At 42.8% G+C, this 27,320-nt stretch overlaps 1 protein-coding gene across 1 annotated transcript in view; it reads right to left on the bottom strand.

The window, feature by feature from the left end:
* Nucleotides 1-2,143: 2,143 nt before the first annotated feature.
* The window catches only part of GLI3 (GLI family zinc finger 3), a 210,968-nt gene continuing 185,791 nt past the window's right edge, over nucleotides 2,144-27,320 (bottom strand). Inside the window, exons 11-15 of the mRNA XM_050891183.1 lie at nucleotides 13,344-13,493; nucleotides 12,606-12,770; nucleotides 9,404-9,694; nucleotides 5,807-6,134; nucleotides 2,144-4,619 (exon numbers count right to left, since the gene is read on the bottom strand). Of these exons, the coding sequence (XP_050747140.1) occupies nucleotides 2,329-4,619; nucleotides 5,807-6,134; nucleotides 9,404-9,694; nucleotides 12,606-12,770; nucleotides 13,344-13,493 (3,225 nt within the window). The 3' untranslated portion in view covers nucleotides 2,144-2,328. The remainder of the gene's footprint in view (nucleotides 4,620-5,806; nucleotides 6,135-9,403; nucleotides 9,695-12,605; nucleotides 12,771-13,343; nucleotides 13,494-27,320) is intronic.

The raw sequence follows: 27,320 nt of genomic DNA, 5'->3' as shown, positions 1-27,320 counted from the left end.
AGGAGGGGAACTGGCAAAGGGCAAAGAGCAGGACAGGGGAATATGCGTGCATGAGACAGAGGAAGGAAGAAATGCTTGCTAAAGATATGGAGAAAGACAGAAGCTGGATGATGATAAAAGCTGTAGGATATTTACATTTGTCTTGATTACTGACATTCCAGCTCGCAGTGCAAATCACTTGGTACATGCTGTGATAAGCCCAAATATGGCCCCAGCACTGGATTCCTATGATGTTTTCCTACTGATTTACAGCTTCTTCCTCTGATTCTAACAGCTGTTAATAGAGCAATGTTATCTGGCAGCTTCACTGAGGCTGTATTCCTACACATTCCTCAAATGCCATGCCCTGAATCAGCTGGTATTTCACCTTTTTTTACAATCAAAAAAATGAGTGCTATGGCCTTCTAGCCTATAGAAATCACCTTCTGGTGCTACTCCTAATTTTGACTGGGCTAAAGTTTATCTGCATTTCAAAATTGACCATACTCCCCCTTCTCATTGTATGTCTACTCTAACACCAGCTCCTTACAGACATCAAATCCATGACTGTAAGTGCCTGCACCATTTACATCTTGTAGCAGCATTTTACTATCAGGCTTTAACTGAGAAGTCTGCAAGAGCTGGACTTGCATGCAGCTTCTAGGAGTGGGTTAACTTAAACCTTGGTCTTGTAACTGTTCTCCATCCTAACCTGTTTACCCAGGAGCACTGTGTGTTCAGGGGTGCAGACATGGAGCCCAGTACAGCAAAAAGCACGCTAGAAGAGCTAGCGCTTATGCAGCCAACGCCATTCACCTCTACCAGTGAGTAGCTTCACGACCACAGTGCGTTAGTACCAATTTTTGCTGGTGTAACTGAGCCTGGGCATTGACCCACTGGTTTGCTTTGAAATGAAATGCATGTTGGTGTCACCAAGAGAGAGAGGTTGGGTTGGTCTTGAGTTTTGATTAGTTACCAGACATACTTGCTGTTCCGCCTGTTTCTTTGCTATTTTTAATGGCAGTTTAAATTTCTCAATTTTGTAAAGCCTGGATACAGTGGAAAAACATTTAAGATTGCCAGATTGCTTGCAATCACTTTGATTTATTTGGCTAGTCTGAGAACTGGGCCATTTGTTTTCTACTTGTTTTACATGCCATGATCATGATGCTTCTGAAGCTGTAACTGTGTTATGTCAATGGGCATTTACGTATTTTAAAACATACGATCCATCCACGAAGCTGTATGTGCTAAAAGGGATGTACAAGACAGTTCTCCCGGCAAAGGAATTGTTACTGCGAGTAACAACCAGTGGCTCAGCAAATTACATCTCAACAATTTGCATTTAAAAAAAAAAAGTCCCCAGTATGGAATACTGCAATTTTGTTATTTCATTGTATGAAATACTCCATAAGACCCTGATCGTCTCTCCACAAATGTGGTATGCAATGAAGGGATTATAGACTACCCAAATCACCAAACATGCCCATAATAATTTTACTACCCAGTCATTTAAAAAAGAAGGCTGAAGAACAGAATACCAAATACTGCAAAAGATGAGAGTTGGACTAAGAATAGCTTTCTGGTCCTCCACTTCCTCTGAAATGGATTAAACATGACACAATCTCAGTATCATTATGCAAGGCAGTGACAGCTATCTGTGTGTGTGTTTAAAAAAACCTTAAACGTTTGCTAGGGATCAAAGGGCTGATGGTTTAACATTTCTTATTTGCTTGAACCTCCTAATTTCTTGTGCTCCATGGCTCTGAAACTACAACCTAGGGGTACCATGGCAGTGCATTTCTAAACTGGTTGTCCACCTCAGTCTGATGTATCCAATGCATCCAGAGAGGATTTCATCACTGTATGCTAACCTCACATTGTGCCTGGTTATTTTGTGCCTACATGTTTAGGGGGAAAAGTAGCAACAGCTTTACAAGGTCTAGTTTCTTTTGAGTAACAGAAAATTGCAAAGTCATTTCATCAGACCTTTCTTTAAAAAAAACAAAACAAAACAAAACAAAAACATGCACTTCACACGTTTACATTGGTTTACAATTAAAAAAAAAGAAAAAGGAAGCATACAGACATTCAAAAAGGGGGAGAGAGAGAGAAAAGAGAGAGGGGAGGGAATGGGTGTAGCAATACTGATTCAAAACTGAAATGGAAGACAGTTTCTCCCTAGAACACTTTAGGGTTTTCAGAGTCCTTATTCCATAAAAGGAATATACTTGAAACACATCCCATTTAGGTGAGATGAGATTGCTAAAATACATACACAACTAAAAAATATGAGTCTTTTTTTTTTCATCTTTTATCTCCTAAGGGTTTTTTTTGTTTGTTTGATGTCTATTGCATAACAGCAAGAAACTTGCTTTCTTCTGCAAGTGAGGTCAACAAAGAGCTCATGTCCCCAATAGCCATGTTGGTTGTGCTTACGGGCATAGCTGGGAATGTAAGAGACGCTCGGGGAGTGGTGAGGCGTGAGGAATTGCGGGAGAGATTCTGAATGATACTCGGGCTCAGGGCTCCCGAAATTAAGCTGACATGGTCCCCATCATCTATGATAGCATCGAAATCAATCTGCACACCCTCTAGGCTGTTGCTATCAATGCTGTCAACTGTGCTTGACACTTGGTTAGCCCCTGGGGAAAGAAGCTCGGATGAGTTTGCAGTCGCAGTCCCCTGCAGCAGGCAGTTAGCTTCCGAACCAAAGAAAGAACCTGTTTTCATAGCTTGGTGGCTAAAGCCCGTGGTTTGGTCATATAACTGACCAGAGTAATTCTGCACGTTAGAGCAGAACTGCTGTGATTGACCTTGCATCTCCATCTTAATGGTGTTTACCCTGTACGTCTGGTTGCCATCACTTACATGTCCTTGCTGTTGTGCCAGGTTGTTTCTCAACATGTTTTGCCGTCTGTTGCCACTGTAATTAGAGCACGGCTGGTAACTTTTGGCCACCAACAAACCTGAAGGCTGGCTGCCAATGGTGTGAGACACCGGTGGGCAACTCTGTGGCCCTTGATACAGGCTGCTTTGTGAGGTAGGACTAACCTGCCCTAGCATCATTTGACCGGATTGATTGACTCCCTGGTAATGCACGCCATCTCCGACTGGTTGGTTTTGCAAATATTCCTGTTCCATCATATTCCTGTTCTGCATCCCATTTGCCATACTGGTGGCTTGATCGCTGGATGCCATGGGATGGCTGAAATTTTGCTGGTTCCCACTCACTGGCATGTTGCTGCTTCTCAGCTTCTGCCCTTGAACTGCCAGGCCACAGGAATTGTCCATTGTCCCAGACATCGTTGCTTGCCTGCCGATGCTTTCACTGTAAGGCTTACTGGGCTGTATGCTAAAAGAATTACCGGCTCCGCTGCCAAGGACCGTGTTTTGCTGTAAACCGTAGGAACCGTTGTTCTCTATGAGGTTCCGATAGCCGTTCTGCTGGGCCACGTTGCTTCTCTCCAGGTTCTGCTGCTGAACCATCATATTGTTATACAGTCCAAAGGCCCGAGTCTGCTGCACCGCTGAGCGTTGACCGCATTTCAGTTTCGAAGGAGATAAGTCAGAACTTCCTGAGCTTACTTCATTCCACTGAATGGGCAAGTCGCTCTTGTTTGCCTCGGAACCTGCCTGCTGACTGTTTGGTGGAGGGGCTTGGTCAAAGTTGCTGGGGTTGTTGTTTCCTAACACTGAGCTGTGATGCATTTTGTTGCTGTCTAGGACATTGTTCAACAAGTGGTCGTACATGCCCTGGTTCTGGGAATTCAGATACTGAACAACGTCATCTGGCAGGAGATCCTCATCATTCAGACTGCCACCCGCTTCCATTGTAGCAGCCTCCAGGGCGACGTTCTCGCTGATGCTCGGAGGACAGGGGGAGCTGAAGCTGCGGAAGACGCCACCCTCAGAACGGGTATAGTTCTGAAGAACAAGGTTGCGCTTTTCCATGGACGGAGGCAAAGCAGGAGGGTTAAAGCTATTAAGACTGTTGAAACGCTGGACTCTAGGAACAGAGAGGTTGTCGGAGGCCATTCTTACTGGATCACTGGCTCTTCTTGTCCCATTTCCTAGAGCATCATGAGACAGAAAATGCCTCCTGCTGTAACCATTCGCCCCACCGTCACTACATCTTCGAGGGGCATTCACTGGAGGCAGTGGAGACACTCCGGACTCCCTGCAGTCACCCAAGAGTGCCATCCTTGTTTTGAGGCTCATCCTCTCCATGTTAGGCAGTGGAGTTGGTGGGGGTCCACCAGTAGCTGCTGCATATTTAGCTTTCAGCCTGTATTGCTGGGCCGGGGTGAGGCTGAGAAGACTCGGCAGGTCATCACACTGGCTCGCTTCACTGGAGCGTCGGGAGGCATCTGTCGAGATGGGGTCATAGGAGTCTGCAACACTCACGTTCTGCGGTCTTCCCTCCGCCTGGGAGGCGTCACTGGACCTCCGGCTGGAGAAGCAAGGTGAGATTCCAGAGGACCTGCGGCTGCTCAAGTAGGCTGAACTGATAGTGCTAGTATTGCTGTCCCTCCTGTTCAGCATGTTCAACACAGTGATGTCTGTACTTGAAAGTTCGTTCCTGTTTGGCAGAATAGTCATGGATCCTCCTACACTGCAGCTGCTGTTCGACTGGGTACCTGGAGGCAAAATTCACAGTTAAACAAACGGGCATCACCCAGAAACTGGTAGAAAAAACACCCAGTAAAGAGGTAAGGGGAGTATAGAGGAAGAGCCTGCATCATCACAGCAAATCAAAGCAGTGCTCTTTCTTGAAAGAAATAGGGATAAAAACTGTGTCCTTAGGTTAAAAGCTAATTCAGAGACTCAAGGGTAACATTTCAGTGTGAAGCCCAGCACAAAATTTATAGGCCATAGCCACAAACTGTCATCAGCTGGTGTAGTGCTCCAGCCTGCAGTGCAGCTATGCTGACTGATGTGCCAGAAGGACACATTCGTAAGGGAGCTTTTTATAGGCAAAATATAATTGAACAGGCATTTGCATGGAGTAGCAAAATATACAAATTGGAGGCTATTCAAGGTCATTTCTAAGACTTCTTGAAATATTCTTGAAATAACTCCTAACAACTGCAAAACATCTTTGCTGGTTTCCTTGTTTTGTTTTGTTTTTAAGTAAACAGAATACATTTCTTAATTTTACATGGTTTCTTTTGATTGAATGGGTTTCAGAAGACCTGGGCTGTCACTGCTGGGTGGAGTGCAGAAACCTACAGGCACGTTGTAGGCAATGTAGAGGCAGCAGGGACATATATTTTGGCAACAAGCAGCTCCTTGTACGAAAACAACTATGGATCTTCAGAGTTCAATCTTGCCTTGCTCCCATTCATGGATATCTGCCCTTTGTAGCAGTAGTATCTGTACATATGATTACTTATATGTGTGGAAACAGTTTATTTAAAGGGCAGCCCAACACATCGATGCAAAGGGTGCCTTGCTAAGGCCTCATGTGAAAGACTTCCATACAATAAACTGGCAGGTATTTATTTCATCTGCCTTGCCTCAAAACAAGACAGGATTGTGATGATCTTGGGTCCAAACCTTTAACTGTAGGGAATACTTAAAACATGATGCATGGCTTCCTTGCTGGCCCCTGTTCTGTAGAACATGGGACTATCAGACTTCTCTCAGGGTGGGTAGTAGGACTTGTAATGAGGGGATAAACAGAAAGTGATCAATTTACGAACCATTCTCACAGCTGCTGAGATTCACAAGCTGCATTACACTTTTGGAAGGCTTGCAAGATTGAGCTAGCAAGCAACGAATTTAAGGACAAAAAGCATTACCACTCCTGTTATGTGTATCTCACCATTTCCTATGAGAGGCGGCAAGGTCGGGGCTTTGGAAGGTGGAACGGGGTTCAGTCTTGGAAGCATTCCATTAACTTGTTTCAACCTTTCTAATTTCACTTGCTCCATCCATTTGGTCCCTGTCATATTCCTCCTGGCCTGTAAGCCAAGTGCTGTGGTGGCTGTGGAAATGGTAGAGTCCATGATTGGGGTTTCATCGATGACACTGAGGTCTCCTACACTACCACCACCGGTCAGAGTAAGCTCGATCCCATTGTTGGAATAGTTGCTGATGGGGGACTGCTCGCTGCTGCATGTAGACTGACCACCAGGGCTTGGCTGAGATGTCTGTTGGAGTGAAGTAAGAAATAAAAGATCGTGAGGATTAAGCAAACAATGTTAACAAGAGCACTTGCAGCAAATGGAGGTCTAAATGGAGCCAAAGAAAACGAAATGTAAAGAAAAGTTTAGCCTTAAATGATAACAGTGATCATTCATTAAGAGGCTTTCTAGATATTGATTTTAACTGCAGCGAATGCCATTACAAAACTGGAGACTAAAATCCACTTTAATATCTTGCTGATAGTATACATTATATCTACATGAGACATTTATTTCAGTTACTCCCATAATTGCTTCTATCACTTCATCTCATTCATGAGCATGTATGTATGGATATTCTACTTTGGGTAGGCACTGTTTCCAATTGAAGCTGCAGCTCAATAAACCAAATCGGAATTCAGCCATGTTACGAGGTCTAATTTACACTGCTAGTCTTGCAGCAAGCAAACAAACAAACAAGACTCCAACAACACTGGAATTTGGGGGTTTTTAATTAGACTTGTGGCTAAAGAATCTAAGTATTTTCCAAGCTTGAGGCTCATTGTTACAAGCAGCAGTTGGCCTGAAATGTTGGCATGTAATAAAACAGGGACAAATCATCAGTGCAAAAAACACTGTATCATATTATCAGCGTCCTGTGACCCTAGCAGCACTAGGGTCTAACTTATACCTCCTCTTATACCTAACTTATACCACTTCTGCCCTGAATCAAGAAGGCAGTGATCTACTGAATCAAATCCTTCGTTTCATGAGAGTTTAAGATTTTAAATTTAAGATTTGAAGTATACAGTACAGGTTGCTGATCTACGGGGATATAAACCCACCACAATAGCTTCTTCTTTCTTAACAGATAGTGTTCCCTGCTGCTCTAGCAGAATTCTTGCTGTGGGGAAACACGGGCTTGATTTATTTTTTATACTTATAAAGTTCTCTTAAAAGAATGGGAAAATTTCCCTGACAAACTGAAACACTTAGACAGATAGACTGACAGATAAAACAGACAGCAAGACAGACAGAAGTCTCTGGATGTAATATCTCTTTGTAGGTTGTATCAGTGTGATCACAAATCAGTGGGGCATGCAGTATCATTTTGCTCCCAAGAACAGTTTCATGTAAGTAATTCACTTTTGGGGTTTCTGCTGTTTTTTAAATTATTTTCTGGCAGCCTCTGATTTTTATGCACATTTTACTGACAAATGCTAGCTAGAATTTCTGAGGTAGCAGTGATGGCTCTCACTTTTAACATCAGTGAATGAAGACACAGATTCATGGCACTACTGTAGCTTCATATGCCCCTGAGGAGTCCATTAAGATGCAATAACTATTTTATTATTTCTAACTTGAACGATGATACTTAGAATTTATGAGGCTACGCTGAGCAAGTTCATTTCCAAATCCTGGCTGTGGCAGATTTGGTGACAAGAATAGAAATAACAGTTACTATACAGAAGAGAGTTTGTGCTTCTGGACAATAGCTCCATGCCATATGGAAGAAGAGTAATAATGGTCAGAAGGCTGTTCTTGTAGCCACATGTCAAGATCACAGTGAGGTAGGTTACAGAAATAAGAACTGTATTATGGGGAACATATATTTCTAGATGTGCAATACAGAAAAAAATGGATGTCTCATCTAGAGGGGAAGGTACAAAGACATTTCTGAAGACATTTGACCAATATAAGCCAGATTTTTCACGTCAAGTGTTGCAAAATGCTCACAGCACATTACATTTGGGAATGAGTTTGATGGATTGCACATTACTAAATAAAGGAATGACTGGACAACAGGCAGAAGGCTAAAATAAAGACATAAATAATGTTGCAATAAGAAAACAGCAGAAAAGTTAAAACGCCCTCACCTTATTACCCACTGTCCTTAGGAAGTTAGAACAAGACATTTAAGAGCATTAGACAGAAAAGACATTGGATTAGTTGAAAAACAGAAAATATATCTTAATTCATACAAGCAATGAAAAGCAGGAAATACAGAATTGTTTTTAGAAGATATTTTTCAGTGAGAAATATTTAATACTATGTAAGCAATCAGTATTAATACCCCTCTCCTGCAAATTTTATTCATGTTAAAACCATCTATGCTCAACATGCCTCAATAATGCTAAAGATTTACCTAGCTGAGCAAGAGGGGAATGGGGTTTGTTCCTTTGTAATCTAAGGTAGTTATCACCAAAAACGGCAGAGGATCTCCCTTAGACTTCAGCGGGAGTTAACTCTGGGTCCTTGGAAGTTTCTGAATTCAGGATTGATACTCCACAGTTTGGGCATAAGCCTTAGGCACAATATAGCAGTAACTCGTATTTCAATGAGTAATCACTTTGAATGGCAGCATAATTAACAATACGAGCAGAATTTGGAGGGCTCATATTTGTAGTCCCCAGGGGTTGGGTCCAGATGAATCATAGACCCAGATGTGGCAGAGGATGGAGTGACTGCCTTTGCTAGTTTTAAGCCTCGTGGAGGGATGGCACATGAAATGCAGGCAAATGGAAGAAGAACTTCTTTATTTAAGATAGCATGTCAAAAATGGAACAAGATCCTTTCAACGTTCAAGGCTATACTGGTTTAATGCAATACATTAAGGTAAACCAGTGAAAAGAGCTGTAGAGACTCTTAATTCAGCTCAATTTAGTTAAATTGGAATTAGGTTAACTTGGTCAAGTTCAATTAAGTATCAGATTAACATAAGAGGTCACACCACAATAGAGATCAAATGTTATCAAAAGATCTCCTCCTGTTGTTTAAGAAAGTCAATTTATCCTGGTTCAGTTTGATCCATGACCCAACAACCTCAAGCCACTAAAATGTGATTGTTTCCTGAGGTCTTCCAAAAATTATCATCATCTATATCATCATTTTAGTCTTTTGGACTTGGGTTTTTTTGCATTCTGTTTTTGAGCCTGCAGGATTCACACTCTCTAACTTTCTTCTGTAAACAGGAGAGTGGAAAAAAATGCCTTTTTAAAAATGAAAACTGTGATTTTCTCATAATATGCTGATTCCAAAAGACGGAGCTTTAAGAGAAACAATTATTGTGAGAGTTGCCAACACTGCACTTACTGCATATTGCAGAGACTAGATGTAATCTTTTTATTTGCTATTTCTTAGGCTTTAAAAACATTTTACAATGGAAACGAAAAAGAAAGCCTCACAAAACCTAACCTTGTGAGCTAGAGTTTACGGGCTTGAGCATTTCATAAAGGGATTGCTAACTGGTTACAAGAAGAAAAAGGACAAAGGGAGCGGCACGGTGTATTGCATACCATTGGTTTTTCTGACTTGACCGCTTTCACTTGGAGGCATTCTTCACGCTTTGAGGTAGTGTTGCTGAGGTCCTTCTGCTCACCAATTGCACCCTGAGTCTGATGGCCTGGTGACCGGGTCTGAGAGTGGCTGCCTGGGTCTCTCGGTGGTGGAGGCCTTGGATGGATATCTCCCCGCTGCTTCTTGGTGACATGTGCCTCCGGGCCATGCACGGTCTTCACATGTTTCCGGAGAGAACTGGGGTCTGTGTAGCGCTTTGTGCAGCCTGGTATCTTGCAAACATACGGTTTCTGCCAAGACAGGAAAAACACTTGAATTAGATTTAATTCCACGTGGGACTCCTGAAGAGCTCCTTGGAGCACAGCTGGTGTTACAGTTATGCGCTTTCACAGTGAATTTATCTAATTTATGGTCTCTACAGTGACTGAATCATAGAATGGTTTGGGTTGGAAGGGACCTTAAAGATCATCTAGTTCCAACCCCCTTGCCATGGGCAGGGACACCTTCCACTAGACCAGGTTGCTCACAGCCCCATCCAACCTGGCCTTGAACACTTCCAGGGATGGGGCATCCACAACTTCTCTGGGCAACCTGTTCCAGTGCCTCACCACCCTCAGAGTGAATAATTTCTTCCTTATATCTAATCTAAATCTACCCTCTTTCAGTTTAAAGCCATTACCCCTTGTCCTGTTGAGCTGTGACTGCACCTAGTCAAACCTATTAATTCCCCTTGGTTTTGAAGGTACCCATTAATGCTGCATAGTTTACAGAGGGCAGAGCCTCTCATGATATGAACTGGCACAGCTTTGACTTATCATAGCAGAACAGTCAACAGAGCTATGGCAATTTATGAAGACTGGCCTAATTTTCTATCCTGTCCATTGCCCTCAGCAGTTTGATATCCTGTTTCTGGTATGCCCGGTGCCTACTCCTTGACATTCAGAGGCAAACAACCCCCTTCAAAACATATTGGGACATTTTTTCAGGCAGGGTTATCTGAGGAAGCATTTTTTTCCTGGCTCCTTCAGATCACCAGTATAATGTCAAAGCACAGGATACAGTACCATAAGCATTTTCATGTTGCAGCAATATATGCACTAGTACTGTTAGTGCTACTAGCATGACTAATCATTTTTTTAAAACTCGCTTCCTTTGTCTGTGAATTTCTCTAGTTCACTAAGCAATGTAGAATAAAGTAAATTTACTGTTTTATAATTTAACAAAGACTTTGTTCTTGTATTATGAGAGGATTAGAAAGAAGAGTTGAGCCCTTCCTAAACACTTTAATTGCCTCACGAAACAAAGTATCATTCACTCACTTTTATTACTGAATTGTTTCCAAGAAACTACTATTTTAAAGTCTTATTTATAGAAGCCCTCAAGAAAAAAAAAAGAGACCCTCATGCAGAATTCCTCAAAGGGGTTCTCTGTCTGCTTACACACGGCACTGTGGAGCCTTTGACAACTGTAGCTTCTTCATGGCTATCTAAGGCCTGAGCCTGCTTCCACTGATGTCAGCAGAAAAGAACTCCCATTGACTTGAATAGGAGCAAATATGTCGATCATGAGCAATTTGAAGTTGATGCTGAGCTACTGAGGCAGGTTTTCTCAAGATGCTATGGAAGTACGAGTCAGTTAGCTGTCTTCTACATGTGTAAGGCATATCTGCATCAAGATATGTCAGGTGCTTTTAAATCTGTCTATAGGTTACCTACTTACGACCAAAATGGCACCACAAGGAAGTGCTGAATTGGGTCTGCGCTTTCCACAGTATTCATGGCACTCCATCAATATACATTGCCTAAGAATATTAGCCTGTTTCACTGTGAAATGATGGTGAAGGAAATGCTTCATTTGCCCTTGCTGCTGCACCTTCCAGAAATGATATGCAGCAGAAAATTTTTCTTGGTGACTTACTGTTAGACATGAAATCCCGATCTTAAAACACAGGCAGTACAGGTCATGTCTTTAAGTTTGAGAGGATCTTACTCATCAACTAGGCAACAAACAGATTGGTTCAGACAGTGAATGAAAAAAAAGCTCAGTCAGCTATTGGTGACAGCTTGGTGACAATTCACAAAATTGCTGCTGGGTTTCAGTGCAGTTGTTAGTTGGGCTGCTGAGAGCACACACTGCAGGGACGGGGTGAACTCAGAGATGTGCAACACTCCCTGCTTCCCTTGTGACTCAAGAGATGCTGCAAGGACTAGGGAACTGGAAGAAGGTGAATGCTCCCAGGAGATTCTGCCAGCCCTAGTGACTGTGACAGACCTGACAGACAGCTAGAGAAGGATACAAGCCTTGTGGAAATGGATATAGCTGCTATGGTTCCCACACCACACAGTCACCATGCTGGTATGTCCTGCCCTTCCAGTACTTCCAGGTTTAGGCTAGAGGTGAAGGAGTACAGGGACAGGTCAAGGAGGAGAGACTGGGCTCCAAGATGTGAGACTGAGACGATGTGACTCCCTGTGTAACCTGAAACGGGGCAATAAAACAGGGACAAGGCATGAAGATGGTGTGATTCCTGAAAGAGGAGGCAGCAGTAACAGGAAACACACAGTAATAAAGAGGTGTTATACTGAGAGTTTGGGAGACAGCTGTGACTGCCACAGCTAGCTTGCTTGAGAAAGATCAAATCTCCTCCACTGCACCCCTGCTCCGTGAGGTCTGTTCAGAATGGAAAGAAAGAGTGAAATAGCCCAGAGAAGATGGAAAAGGCATAACTCAGAACTTCCAGGGCAATCCAAATTTTCCAAACCCTGGAGACTTCTTTATAGCTGTCCGCAGCAGCCAAAAAGGATGCTGCAAGATGCTGTGGGAGCTGCGGCTCGGCAGCCGCCAGGTGTCACCACCGACCCAGGCAAGGGGACGCGCTCCGGGCACTGGACAAGCCCCTCCAGCTCTGGAAGGAAAATGATCCCAGCTTTTCAGGGAAACCAGGATCTGTCCCTGGTTAATGCGTGTGTTTCCATTAGACCCCTCCTTCAAACCTCTCTTACACTTAATAAAACAACCTGCAGCCTCTCTAGGTCCGTATGACACGGGAATGATTGTGCTGGTAAGAGCCATCTAGAACTTACATTCCTTTCAGGTTGCTGAGTGTTTCTGTGCCTGTCCTCTGTAATAAATTCCTATGACCACATTGTAAGTCTGTTTGATGCGAAATCTTATTATTTTTTTGAAGCTGTGCTTACTTACCTCATTGGAATGAGTCCTGTTTTGGTGCTTGGCCCTGTCGGACGCATTGGAGAAAGCTTTGTTGCAGCCTTCATGTTCACACACATATGGTTTCTCTCCAGTGTGAGATCTCAAGTGCGTTTTCAAGTTTTCTAGTCTGGAGTAGGCCTTTGTACAACCTTCAAACTGCAGACAAGAAGTAAATCTGGATTAATTTTCATCTTTGGACTTGCAGGAAACGGTAAAAGCTGACCTATAAAAGTTTAGAAACTTTCCAAGCCTTCATAACCTTGCCCAATGTAATTTTGTTTTGATTTGTTGGATTTTAATTTTACCAAGGCAAACCCCATCACAGCTTAAGTTAAAATACTTCCAGCATTATGTAAATCTTCTCTTCAGGAGAGCACAGTACTTGTGTATGTCATCTAAGACAGAATAGGAGGCTGGTGGCCAGCAATACCCAGCTCTGTAAGAGAAAGTGCTTTTAAATAATTAAGCAAACTGAGCCCTGTTTAATAATGCCTTTTGGGGCTTCTTTGCACTTTAAACTTGAGGCAGTGCGTCAAATTATCCAGTGAATCCCCTCTCCTAAAGCTCTTGTCATCTGGGCGAGCTGGATAATGAAGCAGACATGGTAGTCTCTTCTCCAACAAATGTCCGACGGACAAGAGATCAGGGAACGCAGCATCTGCACCGCTCTGTTCCCTGCACAGCCCCAGCTCCCCCGTCCAAGCCTGGAGCTCAGCCCCCTTTACTCACAGTGCATTTGTGTGGCTTTTCCCCTGTATGTCTCCTCATGTGGACCACCAGCATATACTGGGCTTTGAATGGTTTCTGCTCCCGGGAACAGTCCAGCCATCGGCACACAAACTCTTTCTTTTCACCGTGTATATGGTCATTGTTTATATGCTGTTAGGGTAGAAGAGAGATTACAGCTTAACGGAAATGTAACATCGTCATCAGCCTTACTGTAATTTTGCATTGGAACAGCACCAGAGGCTCAGGTGTGAACCAGGATCCTGCAGTACTAAAAGAGTAAAAAGATTGTCTGCGCTCCAAAGTGATCACGGAGTTCAAATTATAGATCTCATTGGAAGTCCACTAAAGGCCATGAATTTGTTTCTACTGACGTCAACAGGCTTTGGATCAGGCCTCAGGGATACAGGCTGTTAAATGGATCCTGGATAATCTCATGCATGGCACCACTTGCGTGATTCACATTGAGTAATGCTTTCTCGGATCAGGGAAGCCACTTAAGTGCCACTCAACACAAACAAGGTTTACAAAATCAAGCCTTTAAAAACACGTCCTTCAACCTGAAAAATCAACAGAACTGCTAAACCAAGTTTCCACCAAAACTTTTAACTCACTCCCTGCTACCCATATTTTCTTTCAGTAAATGTACTGGGTTAGTGTACACGTTGCAGCGGGGGAAACAAAACCCTACACGCTGCAGTAACAAAAAACTCTGAGCACCAAAGCATCCATCAAGCCAGCTTTTGCCATTGCCAAATACGGCTCTGCTTGAAAGTCTCTGGGAGGAACACCTGCCCCAGGCCTGTTGACATGCATGCACGTGTCTTGCTGTGGTCAGTGTCATCTGCGTGAGTGTATCCAGAGACAGGCCAGGGCTGTCTCTGGACACACTTTTACTCTTCCAGAAAAGTAGCTTGCTCTGTTCCCTTCACTAAGATCCAGTTCAGCAGAGCATTTAAATATGGATTTAATTCTTGCTGATTGTGTTTCTGAGCAGAAACAGGCAGACGAATCAGGGCCAGCCTCAAGATTGGTTTGTTTTTTCAAGGTTTAACTGTTTGAATTTTTTGCACAGCTTCAGAAAAAAACAAAAGCACCCTACACCTGGACTTTCAGAGGTTTATGAAGTGTGGAATTTCAGCAGGAGCTACCTGGCTCATCCTCCTGAACTCTCTTGGAGAAACCCTGCCTCAGAGACTTCCCCATTGCTGTACTTTCCACCACAGCTTGCTAGCTGTGCCACTAGATGGCTGCATTTCTCAGCGTATGCGATTATTTCCATTAAAGTACTAGACAAAATCCTTCCAGAGTTTATGTTTGATCACAGCACAGGGATGAAATCTGTATCTACCCAGTAAGTAGCTCACAGAAAAAGCCAGCCGTACAGAAACTCAGTAGTTCATACTGGAACACAAAGAAGATAATCCCGATCTTTTCTAAAGTCCTGAAAACAATCAGAAAATGAAATAAAATGACTTATGTTTGCAATTATGCAGCATCGCCATGGCAAACAGATGTGCATTGCCTATAAAAGATGACTGCTCTTTTTCTCTTTCTGAAACTTTATTGCCATTTCTTAAAAGTTGTGATGAGGCACAGAGCGCATGAACAGAGCAGATGTGCTGGACAATGTACAACATGTAATCTGCAGGAGTTAATGTTTCAAGTGCAGACCTCTAGTCCATTTGTACTACACACGCCTGTACCAAAAGTGTACAGATGCTCTGTGCTGTGAAATGGCATCAGAAGAGTACAATGACGTTAATGTGCACTCTTCTTTCCTGAGAGAGAAAGAAGTAATGGGACAGAACTCAATGCATTAGAGTAATTCTTGGCCAAATCTTTCTGTAAACATTTCAGACTGTGAGTTACTTGGTTAAGCTTACACGGCCAAGAGGGAAATGAAAACTGAGTGTGTGACACAGGCTTTCCATTTGATACAAAACCTTCAAGGCTGGTTCAATCAGTTCACAACAGCACCTCCCTTTACCTCCCGTTGTGTGGACACTCAGGCACCATGGATACTCTTTCAGAGAAATTCTCCGTAGGACACTTTTTCTCTTTGTCCCTCCAAATGAGCTTGCTCCTTGCCCTCCAAACCTCTAGCCTTTATGAGCGTGAGCATCCTCTAAAACCGTCCTTTCTCATGGGTGTAAAACTCCCTTCCTCACTCCCTCCCCAGCCCAGGCTCACTGCAGTGGCTGACAAAGCTTGCCCAGGATGGTGACTTCATCATTCGCCTCTCTCTGTCACTCCACTGGCTCACCTGTCAAGTATCTTGTGATCACCCTCAGGTCACTGCACAACTGTGTCCCTCCATACTCATCTGCCCTGCTCTCTCATCCTGTCACTCTTTTCCGACTCCCTCTGCTCTTCCTACAATCAAACCCCTCTTTGTGCCTTTTTCCCTCATTGCTCTGACGCTCCAAGTGGCATCTGAGAGCTCACCTGCAAAGCCATCTCATTCTCATTCAACTCCTCTGAGGATCCTCACCTTCAGGTAAAGCCTAGAAGAAACGAGCCCATGACATCATCTGCTAATCTGCGTAATTTCTTTAGCTCTCAGGTGAGCTGCTCAATTGCTTTTTGCAGAGGGGTGATATTTTAGCAGACCTATAAATGTGCCCAAATACTGGAATGCTGGTCTGGAAGAAGACACTTGCTAGACATTAAACCAGCACAAGTAAGAGGCCAACAGCAGAAACCAGCAATGCTCTCAGGTAAGGAGATTCACAGCATTTGTAATCCCAGCCACGTAGGGTCAAATGCAAATGCCCTCATTCGCTCGTTATGATATGAAAACTGATCAGTCATCTGCTGTGGACATGTAGGCAGAACTATACAAATACAAAACAGGAACTAAATCTACACCGGGATTTTTTATCATTATCATTTGGCAGAAACAACGTGCAATATTTATAACATGTTTAAGGAAGAGGGAGGTCTCGCTGTGCAAACAACGGCAATTAGAAAAGTTCAGAAGTTTGTGAACTCTGGCATTCAGGTTCTTTGACTCAGATAATTACCTTTGGATTTTGCACGGTGTTTTTGGCTCCCTGGTCTCTATTATGTGAGGGAATGAACAGTTTTGAGCTTGTAAAACAAAGAACAGTCAGGAATAAGAGTATTATGCAAAGCAGAAGCTTTGGTACAGTACAATAAGGATTTACAGGGTTTCAATTTATAATCTGTTTGTAACCTTATTACACCCATGAAATGTCACATTCCAGGGACTAGATCAGAAGGATTTTTTTTTTCCTGGTGAAATTGAATTTTGATGCAGTTTCAGGGTGTGAAAAGGTTTTTCTTTTAATTTTGTAGGCCCAAACCTGCAAGTTTTACTTACGTTGGTAATCCTTATTACAGTAAATAGGCGCATGAAAGCCAATGATATTACTCCCTAGTGTCAGGTTTGCTAACATAAGGCTCTGAAGCACCAGCTCTGTATTACTAAGAATTTCTGACCTGAAAAAAAAGCCACCAATAAAAGCTGGAATTCTACTAGCTATCTCCCATTGCACACAGCTCCAAAAAGCTGCTAAACAGGGGTCATTTGCAGAATACCAGTCACTTTCATGCCACTTCAATGCTCATTACCAAACCTCAGTCTGTCCTGGCTCATTTTCTTTTCTTTAAAAAATATTGCTATTATCATTTGGCTCCAAAATACCCTAAAATGAACAGAGGGAGCTGACCTAAATACTGATTTTGGTCTCAGAATGCCCTGGCTTTGAAGGAGGATTTCAATTACAGAGCAAAAAAAGCCACCAAATTCATTGAAATCATGGCTGAAGTTGGCCTGTCATCTGTACTGGGGAAGCTCAAAAACCACAGGTAACAGGGAGCACAACCTGCAGTGTCCTGGAAGCATAAATGCTTACATGGTAAGAAATACTATTTAAAAAGGGAACACCTTAAGTCATACATGTTCTCATATAATCAATGCACACTGTACGTGCTACTCCATATTGTAGCAGATGATGTGAGGTGACAGTGGAGGTAGGATCTGCAATAATCTTAGTGTTGCATTTCCCTCCCCCACATGTTTTTTAGAAGAAAGGAGTATCTAAGCATATCCTAGCTGACTGCTTGGTACCCATTAGCTATTCAATACATAAACAAAGGCCAAATGTGCTCTCACAGTAGTCAAACAGCAGGAGGAAAGCCTCTTCATACCAGTGGAATGAGTTAGGAACAACAGAAAAAGAATGATTGTCACCTGCAACTCAGATTGCATCTGAAAGCAAAGTGTTATTTGGCAGATAAAGCAGAAAACATTGGGAAAATCTCCTGATTCTGCTTTCTAACCTAGACACACTACCCTAGCATATGCTAGGAGAACTGGGAAGAGACCATGCTGTATTGGTATAATGTGGTAAGTTAGTGACACAGCGGAAGGCATGTCACCATTGCCAAAAATTGGTTTAATTTCAATTATACAATGACAACTTCAGACTTCTATCTTCTCACAGTTATTTCCCTGTATTTTAAAAATTTAAAAAGGAGCTGCTAAATAACTTCTCACTAAATCTCACTACTGACATCAAGCAGAAGCAGCATTTAAGCCATCTTCTAGCACAAATCTCCCCCTGGACTGTACTGCCACAGAAAGTCCCTCAAACCAGCAGAGCGACTGCATTTGCTGCACAGGAGACGAAGCACAAATGGCGAAGAGGCATTGCAGTGGAACGGCTGCTAAACACAGCTCATCCCGCAGCTGCACGAGGGAGTCGCAGAGCCCACGGGCTGCAGAGAGGAAATGTGCAGAGACTGTGTCCGGCAGTAGCAGGCTGGATAACTCTGAGGCTGGTTTGGAAGGGGATTAGCTGTCCTTGACCTGTAAGTCCTGCAGGGAACACTCTTATTTATGTGTTTTGCATAGGAGATGTAGATTTGTCCTTAAGCCCACATACAGTTAGAAACAGGAGGAGGGTTCCTGGTCATCAGGCCCATCCCTCACTGCGGCAAGCCCCGCTACACATAATCCTGGTCACGAACAGAGCAAGCTTCGTCTTCTAAGTATGTTGGTGATCTGTTCCCTCTGTTCCCAGTGGAAGGCTCTTCTAGGAACTCACTCCTCTGCTGGTTAGCAACTAATTTCTAGCTTCGATTTATTCACAGCCAATTTATATTCATTTGTTCTTGTGCCAACACTATCCTTTAGCTTAAACAGCTCTGCTTCCCTGCATGGTGTTTATTTCTCTCCCTCCCCCACCCCAACTAACAAACAGACAGACAGTACTCTCCTCTGCCTTCATTTGCTGGGTTAAATAAGCTGGTTCCTTCTGGTCTTCTCTAGGATGACGAAGTCCTCATTCCCCCTCTTGCCCTGCTTTGGGGCTTGAGGTGTGGAAGTCCCTGTGTCCTGCCTCTCATTTTGTTCCCGGGTTCCTCATTGCCACTTCCAGGACTGTGTTAGTCCATCCCTCCTCAGTGGTCCTCCCAGCCCTGCTCTTCACCTGCTCTAGTACAACTTCAACCTTCTCGACGAGAATAGGGTGAAGTACACCAGAGCTCGCCAGACTTGGCATAACAGAATTCAAACTTCCCTGTCCTCGCTTAGGTGTAAGTACAGATCTCTCCTTCGCTTTGGGCTTGAGACCATTACCAAAGCATCTGGGTACCTCATAGCTTGTGAATGTACCCCTCCTAACAACAAACCTTGGGAAATAGTATTTACTACTATGGCCACAGTAGAGGTGGAGACTTAAGGCCCAGGAAAGCTAAAGCCCACATGCACAGAAGTATTTAGGTCTCTGATTCCCACTAAAAGTAGTCACTTGTTCATGAGTGGTGTGCATACTTTTGACGTTCTTGACCCACATGGCTTCCTGAGATATCCGAGTGATTGTAAAAAGAGTATCAGCATTCAGAAAAGTGACAGGGCAGCACTTCAGCAAGTATCCATGCTTGCCTGCTCCCCAGGGATGCAATCCACAGCTCATCACTGCTCCTCGCTACCATTTTAGGTAGTCAGGCAACTAAGAGATGACATCAGGCAGGCCTCCCTACCATCTCATTAACATCTCGATAAAGATTAACTCCATGGTCCACAGCAAGATGGACAGACAAAAGCTTTGTAAAGAAGTCAGGATATAAAGGAAGTCCTGGTGAGGCAGGAAATACCCTGCGACAATAGAAATCCCATTGTGAGGAGGAAAAAAACCTGCATCTCCGTGGAATGAAATCCCCAACAGACTTTTCGGACACATTCCAATCACTGCAATCGAGTCTCTCTCTAACCTCTGTGACTCTCTGTTAGAACAATGCATGCATTTTAATTTCCTCTTATCAGCTGGAAAATAGGTATGGATCCCGTCTGTTCTTTTCCTACTAAAGATCATCTGCAGGCACAACCAGGCTAAACAACCACAAGAGACTAATATCTCCTCCCTGCTGCACAAGTCAAGAGTACACTTTTGACCTCGTGTCCTTAGGGTGGCATAAGTACTTAAGCCATTTTTAGTTCCTGAGACGGAAGAAGCACTTAAGCTGCTTTAAACCTTTACGGTGGCATAAATGCTTAAGCTGGCTGCAGTTCCTAAAGCCAAGTCGAAGCTATAGCTATACATGAAGAACTCTGCACTTCTGCATAGGCACATGCCTGTGGAGAAGCTCAGATAACTATCTCCACTCCTGCTTCCTTTCCTTTGGATGCATTTATTGTTATTCTATTAGAGTTCTTGCGGCTGTCTTGCATACTTTATGGAAGATTTAAGAAATGCTGTTGTAACAGATCTCTGCTAACGCTGATTAGCCACATGACAATTTATAAAATCTGCTGATCTGGCTCAAAGCAGGTCAGTGCCTCGACAGTCCTGACACCTTTCCTGAAATGGAATACCCACAGTTAAAACCAGCTGGATCTTAAAAGCACTGCACGGCAATTTCCTCTGTGTATAATGAATGCACTAAATACTCTGCACACTGCACTCCTCACCTCGCAGTGTTTGATCTTGTCATTCAATCCCAATACTTAATTTTCAAAGTTTTCCACTATTAACAAATGAAGCCCCCTGCTCCCCCTAGATTTGGTCATGATTGTAAACCTAAATGAGGACTAGTGGCACACCACATTTCAGTAATTAGATATTTTGGGGTTACCTGTGAAAGAGAGGAGTGTGACTTTTTTAACAGTATAAAAAAATATGTACTGCAAGTGTTTATTACTCCAGTGTGACTAAAAAGGTTTTACTCATTAAGAAAAATCAAATCACTAAATAAAGTTTCAGTCAAAAAGACGGTTATTTCAAAAAGGAGTGAAGTATGTGGAAAATAGGAAATATAAATTACACTATTTTACAAACTTAATATATGAACTCTGTGTCCATGACTGTTCACACTTAATTATAAGCAAAAAATTAGACCTCAGTCAGCACTCCAGCTGAATTCATGCTTGAAGTTCATTTATTACTGTTCTGGATTCCCATCTCTGTCCCTTGAGAACTGGCAATAGCAGTCAATGAAGAAAGGGAGGGATCAAAATTAGAAGCCCAAGTCAACTGAAAAATAATGATGATTTATAACTTGAGACAGCCCATGGAAGTAGATGGACGGGGATGACAGGCACAGAAGGGCAGCATGGAAACCAACGGCTGGAAGAGAGGATGGAAACAGTAAGAAAGGAGGAAAGTGGCGGGTGGGGGGGGATCACATCATGTTCTGGCCGCGCTGAGACACTGCATGGTTCTGCCCCGTAATAGCTCATCACCTTTTCTTAGCAAGATGTTGCTGTACTTCCAATATCACTGCCTCAGTAGCTCATAAACTGCTTATTCATCTGCCTCGGTCCGAAGGGCTTGGGTTAACCTGGCTGTTTTGACTCCAGCATCCGAGGGAGCATTCTCATGTGAAGGGCAGACTGAGGAGAACCTCAGAGATGTTGCAACAAATGGTTGGGGTCAACAGCTGTCTTGGGCCAGCACAGCTGCCACTGGGAGAAGACCAGGTTTATAATCATATTTAAAAATGTATTAAAGATCTGGGGTCAGTGCAACACAGGGAAAGAGACTGGTTTTGTCTCGTGGGGTACACAAGTTAGGAAGTGAGGAATGCACAAAGACTGAGAGCAGTCAAACTAATAATAATTAATGAACATTTGCATTTTGTGGAGTTTACCATAAGCCTGAGCAGGAGTCATCTTTTTGCCCCAAATGCTGTTTAACCAAGCCATGGCTAATCAAGTGATTTTTCATGTATGGGCTTGGAGAAGTCTTGTTCTCTAAACATGAAACTGTATTACTAATAAACAGGAATACACTAATTCAAAGGACACAACCCAGCAGGACTGTTTTCTTCTCACCTCCCTGTTTCAGCTGAAAATATAGGTCTGTTTATTTTTTTTCATCTCTCTGCACTAACAACAGCAATAAAAGTTCTCAATCCCCAAGTTAAAAAAAAAGATGTTTTCTTTCTGCTTCTCCTTTTGTTCTCTTGCAATAAATTCCGTAGTTGTCTTCATTGCCTATCAATAGGTTAAACATATCCAACTTGTATGTTTAAATGCTAAAGACAGAGAAGTCCCCAAGGATACGTCAATCGTTGGCTCTTGTACAAAGAAAATACTGTATTTTGCTCAGAAGAGCTTTCTGTGGCAATTTAAACACAGTGAGACAGACACAATATCCTGGAGAGAGGAAAACCTGCCTTATTACATTCCTGACCCAAGAGAAAGGATCTGCCCTTAGGACATAAAGAGAATCAGTGGGGGGAAAAAAAGGGGAAAAGTTATCTAATCCTAAAAATAAAGACAACGGTTCATAATACAGCATGACCTTCTTTTAATCTCTGATATAGTAGTTAAAAAGTATGGATGCGATATAACACCAACAGGGCAAAGGCAGCTGACTCGTCAGGCTGGGAACCGACTCCCTCAGCCTGTATCTATGTTTCCAGGTTTTGGACAGCTTTTTGGTAGGCTTTGAGATATTCTGTGGAGGGAATGGAACTTATGGGATATTGCAGGGATTCTTTCCCAATAAGATCACATCTTGTTCTTGTTTCATTTAATATACATATATTCACGTATACAGTACAGTTAAGTCTGTTAGCAGCAAAATGCAGCTCCATCAAGGGCAATGTTTTACAGCTTTCCCTTGATTTCCTGTGTAAGAGCATGCAGCTATAAAGCAACGGGCAGAAATTGCATCTTTATTTCCTAAACCTGAAAATTTAATAAATGAGATTCTGCCAGAACATCAACATAAATGTTGTGGACATTAATCATTCCACTTTTACAGTGGTAGGAAAGATGCTTTGATGACTCTCAGCTTTGTTTCTTCTCTGATGTTCTCTTCCATAACTCTCCCTAAAATCAAGTGCCATCTCTTTCTTGAAGGTTGCATTCTTGTATTACTAGCTGGGAGGTTAATAGGTGAAGCTGGTATGTTACAGGAATTTCAGCTTTCTTTACTCTTTTTTTTCCCAAATGTATGGAAATTATTTTTCAGTGTGTGCTGCTGTGATAACTGGGCTTTGCCAGTTCCTCCAGCAATGATGCTCTGTATTGCGTTTGCCTTAGTTCAAGCAATGTATCACAGCTTCCACATTTTGTGATGTTACCAAAAAAAAAAAAAAAAGCTCCACCTCTCTCTTCAACCACCTGAATCTGTGACCTGCCCAAGGACAGAGCTAATTGCATTTGTGTGAGGGAGCCGCAGCAGAGAACTGAAGAACTGAAAGTGGAAACCACAAACCAGATGCTCAAGTTGACTGTTCTCAAACAGGGATGTTTTGGTTATGTCTCTGCCCTCCAAGGGTATGCCCTGCTCTCCTGAGAACTGCTGAAGCAGGGAAAGATGCAACAGGGTTACCATGAGGATGACTAAGTTCTTGGGGCACTGGGATGAAGGAGCCTGTAGGGAAGAAGTGCCCCCCCACCGCTCCTGAAAGAGTACAAGGGGCCAACTGCAAGCTCCTGGCATTTCTCCCAACCACTTTCTCCTACCTGTCTGCCATCTGCATTACCTCCCTGCTCTGGCTGCCCTCCTGGTTGCCTCCGCTGCAGTGCACTCCTGTGCACAACTCCTGCAGTTTGTATTATGCACTCCACACCACTGTGTGGATGCTGGTAAACTCTCCTCCAACTTCCACTCACTCCAGCATCTTTCTTGGTGCAAATTGTACATGTTTGGACACACAGTTTGAGAGCTGCACTGAGCATGTTACTGCTACGCTAACAGCAAGAAAGCCTTTTGCTGGAGGGTAATCCCTTTTGGAAAAGGCAACCTGACAGGTTGTCCTGGTTTTCGCTGGGACAGAGTTAATTCTCTTCTTAGTAGCTGGTACAGTGCTGGGTTTTGGATTTAGTGTGAGAATAATGTTGATAACACTCTGATGTTTTAGTTGTTGCTAAGTAGCGCTTATCTTTAAGTTAAGGGTTTTTCAGTTTCCCATGCTCTGCCAGCAAGCAGGTGTGCAAGGAGCTGGGAGGAAGCATAGCCGGGGCAGCTGACCCGAACTAGCCAAAGGGGTATTCCATACCATAGAACGTCATGCCCAGTATATAAACAGGGCGGAGTTGGCTGGGAGGGGCGGATCGCGTCTCGGGCATCGGTCAGCGGGTGGTGAGCAATTGCATTGTGCATCACTTGTCTTTTCTTGGTGTTGTTTCTTTTTTTTTGTTATATTCCTTTTCATTACAATTATTATTATTATATTATTATTAGTAGTAGTAGTGTATTTTATTTTACTTTAGTTATTAAACTGTTCTTATCTCAACCCATGAGTTTTACTTTTTTTTTCCTCCTCCCCACCCCACTGGGAGGGGGGAGGGGGAAGTGGCTGCGTGGTGCTTAGCTGCTGGCTGGGGTTAAACCACAACACAGGTAGAACCCCATTACAACTTTCACCTTCACAAAGACTTCAGCAATGCACAGAAATAACTTGAAGAAAAATAATCTTACATATCCATGTTTGGCTCACTTTTACTTTGTGTTGTTTATGCTCTTCACATTTAGGTCCCCAAATTTCACCCACATTTTACCTGTCTTCTGCATAAAGGTCACATGAGAAAAATTTAGGGTAATTTGGTGCCCGCGGCATAAATCAAGAGACCCAAGACAAACTAGCAAGGAGAAAAGCAGAGGGAGAAAGAAGCGAGGCAAAGCGTGCACCAGTGATGGAGAATTCAAACTTGGCCCAAAAGACCAAGGCTGGAAGAAGAGACTGAACAAGGGCTGCTTGCTGAAGGGTTTAAGACTGACTGCTAAGTGATGAAACTGTGATGTTGGCCTTTACGATGCAATAGCGACTGAAGGTGGTCTTCTCCCAAATCCTATACCCTAGCCCTGCACTGATGATCTTTAGCCTGTTCTGCCTGCTTTCCTTCCTTCTTTCTCCATCACACATGCACACAAGCTCTCCCCACAGGCTTTCTGAGAGCTGGCTACAGGCAAGAGTTCTACACCTTGAGATGCAGGAAGCATTCCTGCTTTCAGGAAACAGCTCTATGGCATGACTGCAAGGAAGTGCAATGCCTGTTCCTGCCATAAGCTCACAAGAGAGGAGATCCTCGTTGCAAAGAGCTCCACATTCCCTGCAAATCTGTTACACATTCCTCTCTCAACCTAGTCAAAGCAGTAGTGCACAAACAAGGGCAGAGTTTTTCCTACAGTTGGATGGGGAAGAGGGTAAAGACTGGCCTGAAAACAAACATCTGCCCTTCACTAGGTCTGAGATTACCAGGGAATGTTGCCTAGAAAATGCACTGTCTGATACCTTCTAGGAATGACTGAATGTAGAAGGAGAGAAAACCACCTGAGGCTCAACTTCAAAATTTTCTGCTTCATGATCTCTGCATTTAGGGATAAAAATTGATTTTACGTGCAACTGCTACAGAATTTCCAGGAAAACCAAGTTAAAACCCATTAAAACTCCCTCACAGGCAGTACCCAATGCCAGCAATGGCTGACTTCCTTCTCTACAAATCTGAACTCACATACAGCTGTGTACAATCTTTAACAAAAACATACGTGAAAAACATGCCTTACCTTAAAAAAACCCCTAAAACCTGAACAGCCTGGCACTTAGCACTGCTACAGATGTTAGTGTAACACACTTAAAAGCATATATTCTACTTCTGGATTTTTCTCACTGGCCAAAAGAGACCACAGAGGACTCCTGCCAGCACACTTGAGAGGAAAGCCATCATAAAGAGGCATTACAATAAGGTATTTCATCTTATTTGTAAATAGTATAAAGAATGAAAATACTGTCCTGATTTTGTAAGAAGCACACCAGCACACACGAGGCAGAAGAACTAAATACTTCGGATGTTTTCCCACATTGTTGCAGAAGACAAAAATCTATAGGCCTCCTTCCTGCCACCATAACTCATCCGACTTCAATGGAAATCAGACCTGCTGTATATATTAAACCTGAAATTAACTATTCTCCCTGCATATTGTTTGGCTTTGATAAATTCCAGCCACCGCTCCTAGCCGAGATGCGCAGATCTTGGTTCTGCGAGCTGCTCTGCTTGCACAGGCTCTTATGGCAGCCTGGAGCCCGTTAAATTCAACTGGGTCCAAACGCACTGAGCTCTCCGCAGGAGCAGGGCTTTAGCAGCTCTTACAGTTAGTTATTGAGCTGTGGGTTCAAACCACGCTCAAAGTAATAATATTTTCCTTTAAAATAGGGCATGTTCACAAGAAAATAAAATAGGAAGAGATTTCTAATCTTTACATTCCACAGCACAGACCAGAATGGTGGAGCCAAGAAATAAATGCTCAGCAGTAAAGATGCCTAGAGCAGAAAAAACCGAAAGTAAAATAGTACCCAGCAAAATATCCCAACAACTGTGGTGCATCAAATTAATATTAAAAGCCAGAGCTGTTTTAGAAAAAATGTATGGCTTTAATGACAAAAATTTGTTAAAATTTACACTGCCTTTCAGTGCATGGGTTTGGAAATACACTGCAGGCAGGTTAGTACCAACAGACTCTTTGAGTTAAAAAGTAACCAGATATTACAGCAGCTTTATATAATTTTATATTAGCAGAGACAAACCGCTTAATCCCATGAGCCAACTTATAAATCTATGAAAGGCTATAGCAAGATAGAATAAGGAAAAGATAAAGACTACCATTTTAACAAGATTTTAAAGTCTTCCAAACTCCCAGACTGGTACAATGAGTCACCTATCTATGCAGAAGGATTAGCAACATACTTGATCCCTTACAAAAAAGTTAAACCATTGCCTTCTTTTACTGAAAATCCTATGCTCCTAATGGGGCGAAATAGCAAGGTATATGTCAGACAATTAAATGGGATCTGATCTTCAGGGTGTATTAAGCATATGGTCACTAACACTAAGCATGTAGACGGGACTTGCTGAACAACATGCACTTTGTTTAGTTCAACCTGGGACCAGATTTTGTAAAACCATGCACTTTCTTCTGCTTTTAGTACTTTGTTAATGATTACAGCACAGCTAACACTGATCCACTTAAAATGAAAGAAAAGATATTGCTCAGCAGGATCTTCCTGTGTAAATCAACCAGTAGGTCTTCTTAATTTTTTTAAAGAGAATCCTATGCTAACTACATGGACACATTCAAATTGCCTGTATGATAAAAATACCAATGCTTCATCTGCAGAAAGAGACTGTTGAATAGCAGGATTTTTTTCAATAAATGCACTTAGTGTCTCCTTATACATAATCTACAAAAGCTGCAGTTCAGATTAGGAGATAATGCCTGATCCACTTTTTGCAAAGAAATGCATAAAAAACCCTAAAAAAGCTGGGAATGTAGTGACTTAAAAACACACAACACTTCACAGAAACTACAAAGAAAAATGATGGCAGTGATAAGCATTAGCAAAATCTTTACTAGGCAATGTACATTTTAGCATTTGTTTCATCACGGAGGAGATCCTGGTAGAATTAATTCAACATCGGTGGGTGACAGAAGCAGCAGTGTGTTAAAGCCGCGGCATCACGACTGAACTGGAGAAAGTATTTGGGGCGCTTCCTTCCTA

Source organism: Gymnogyps californianus, chromosome 2, assembly GCF_018139145.2.
Source record: "Gymnogyps californianus isolate 813 chromosome 2, ASM1813914v2, whole genome shotgun sequence".
Taxonomy (NCBI): Eukaryota; Metazoa; Chordata; class Aves; order Accipitriformes; family Cathartidae; genus Gymnogyps; species Gymnogyps californianus.
This window is presented reverse-complemented; position numbering and strand designations above follow the sequence as displayed.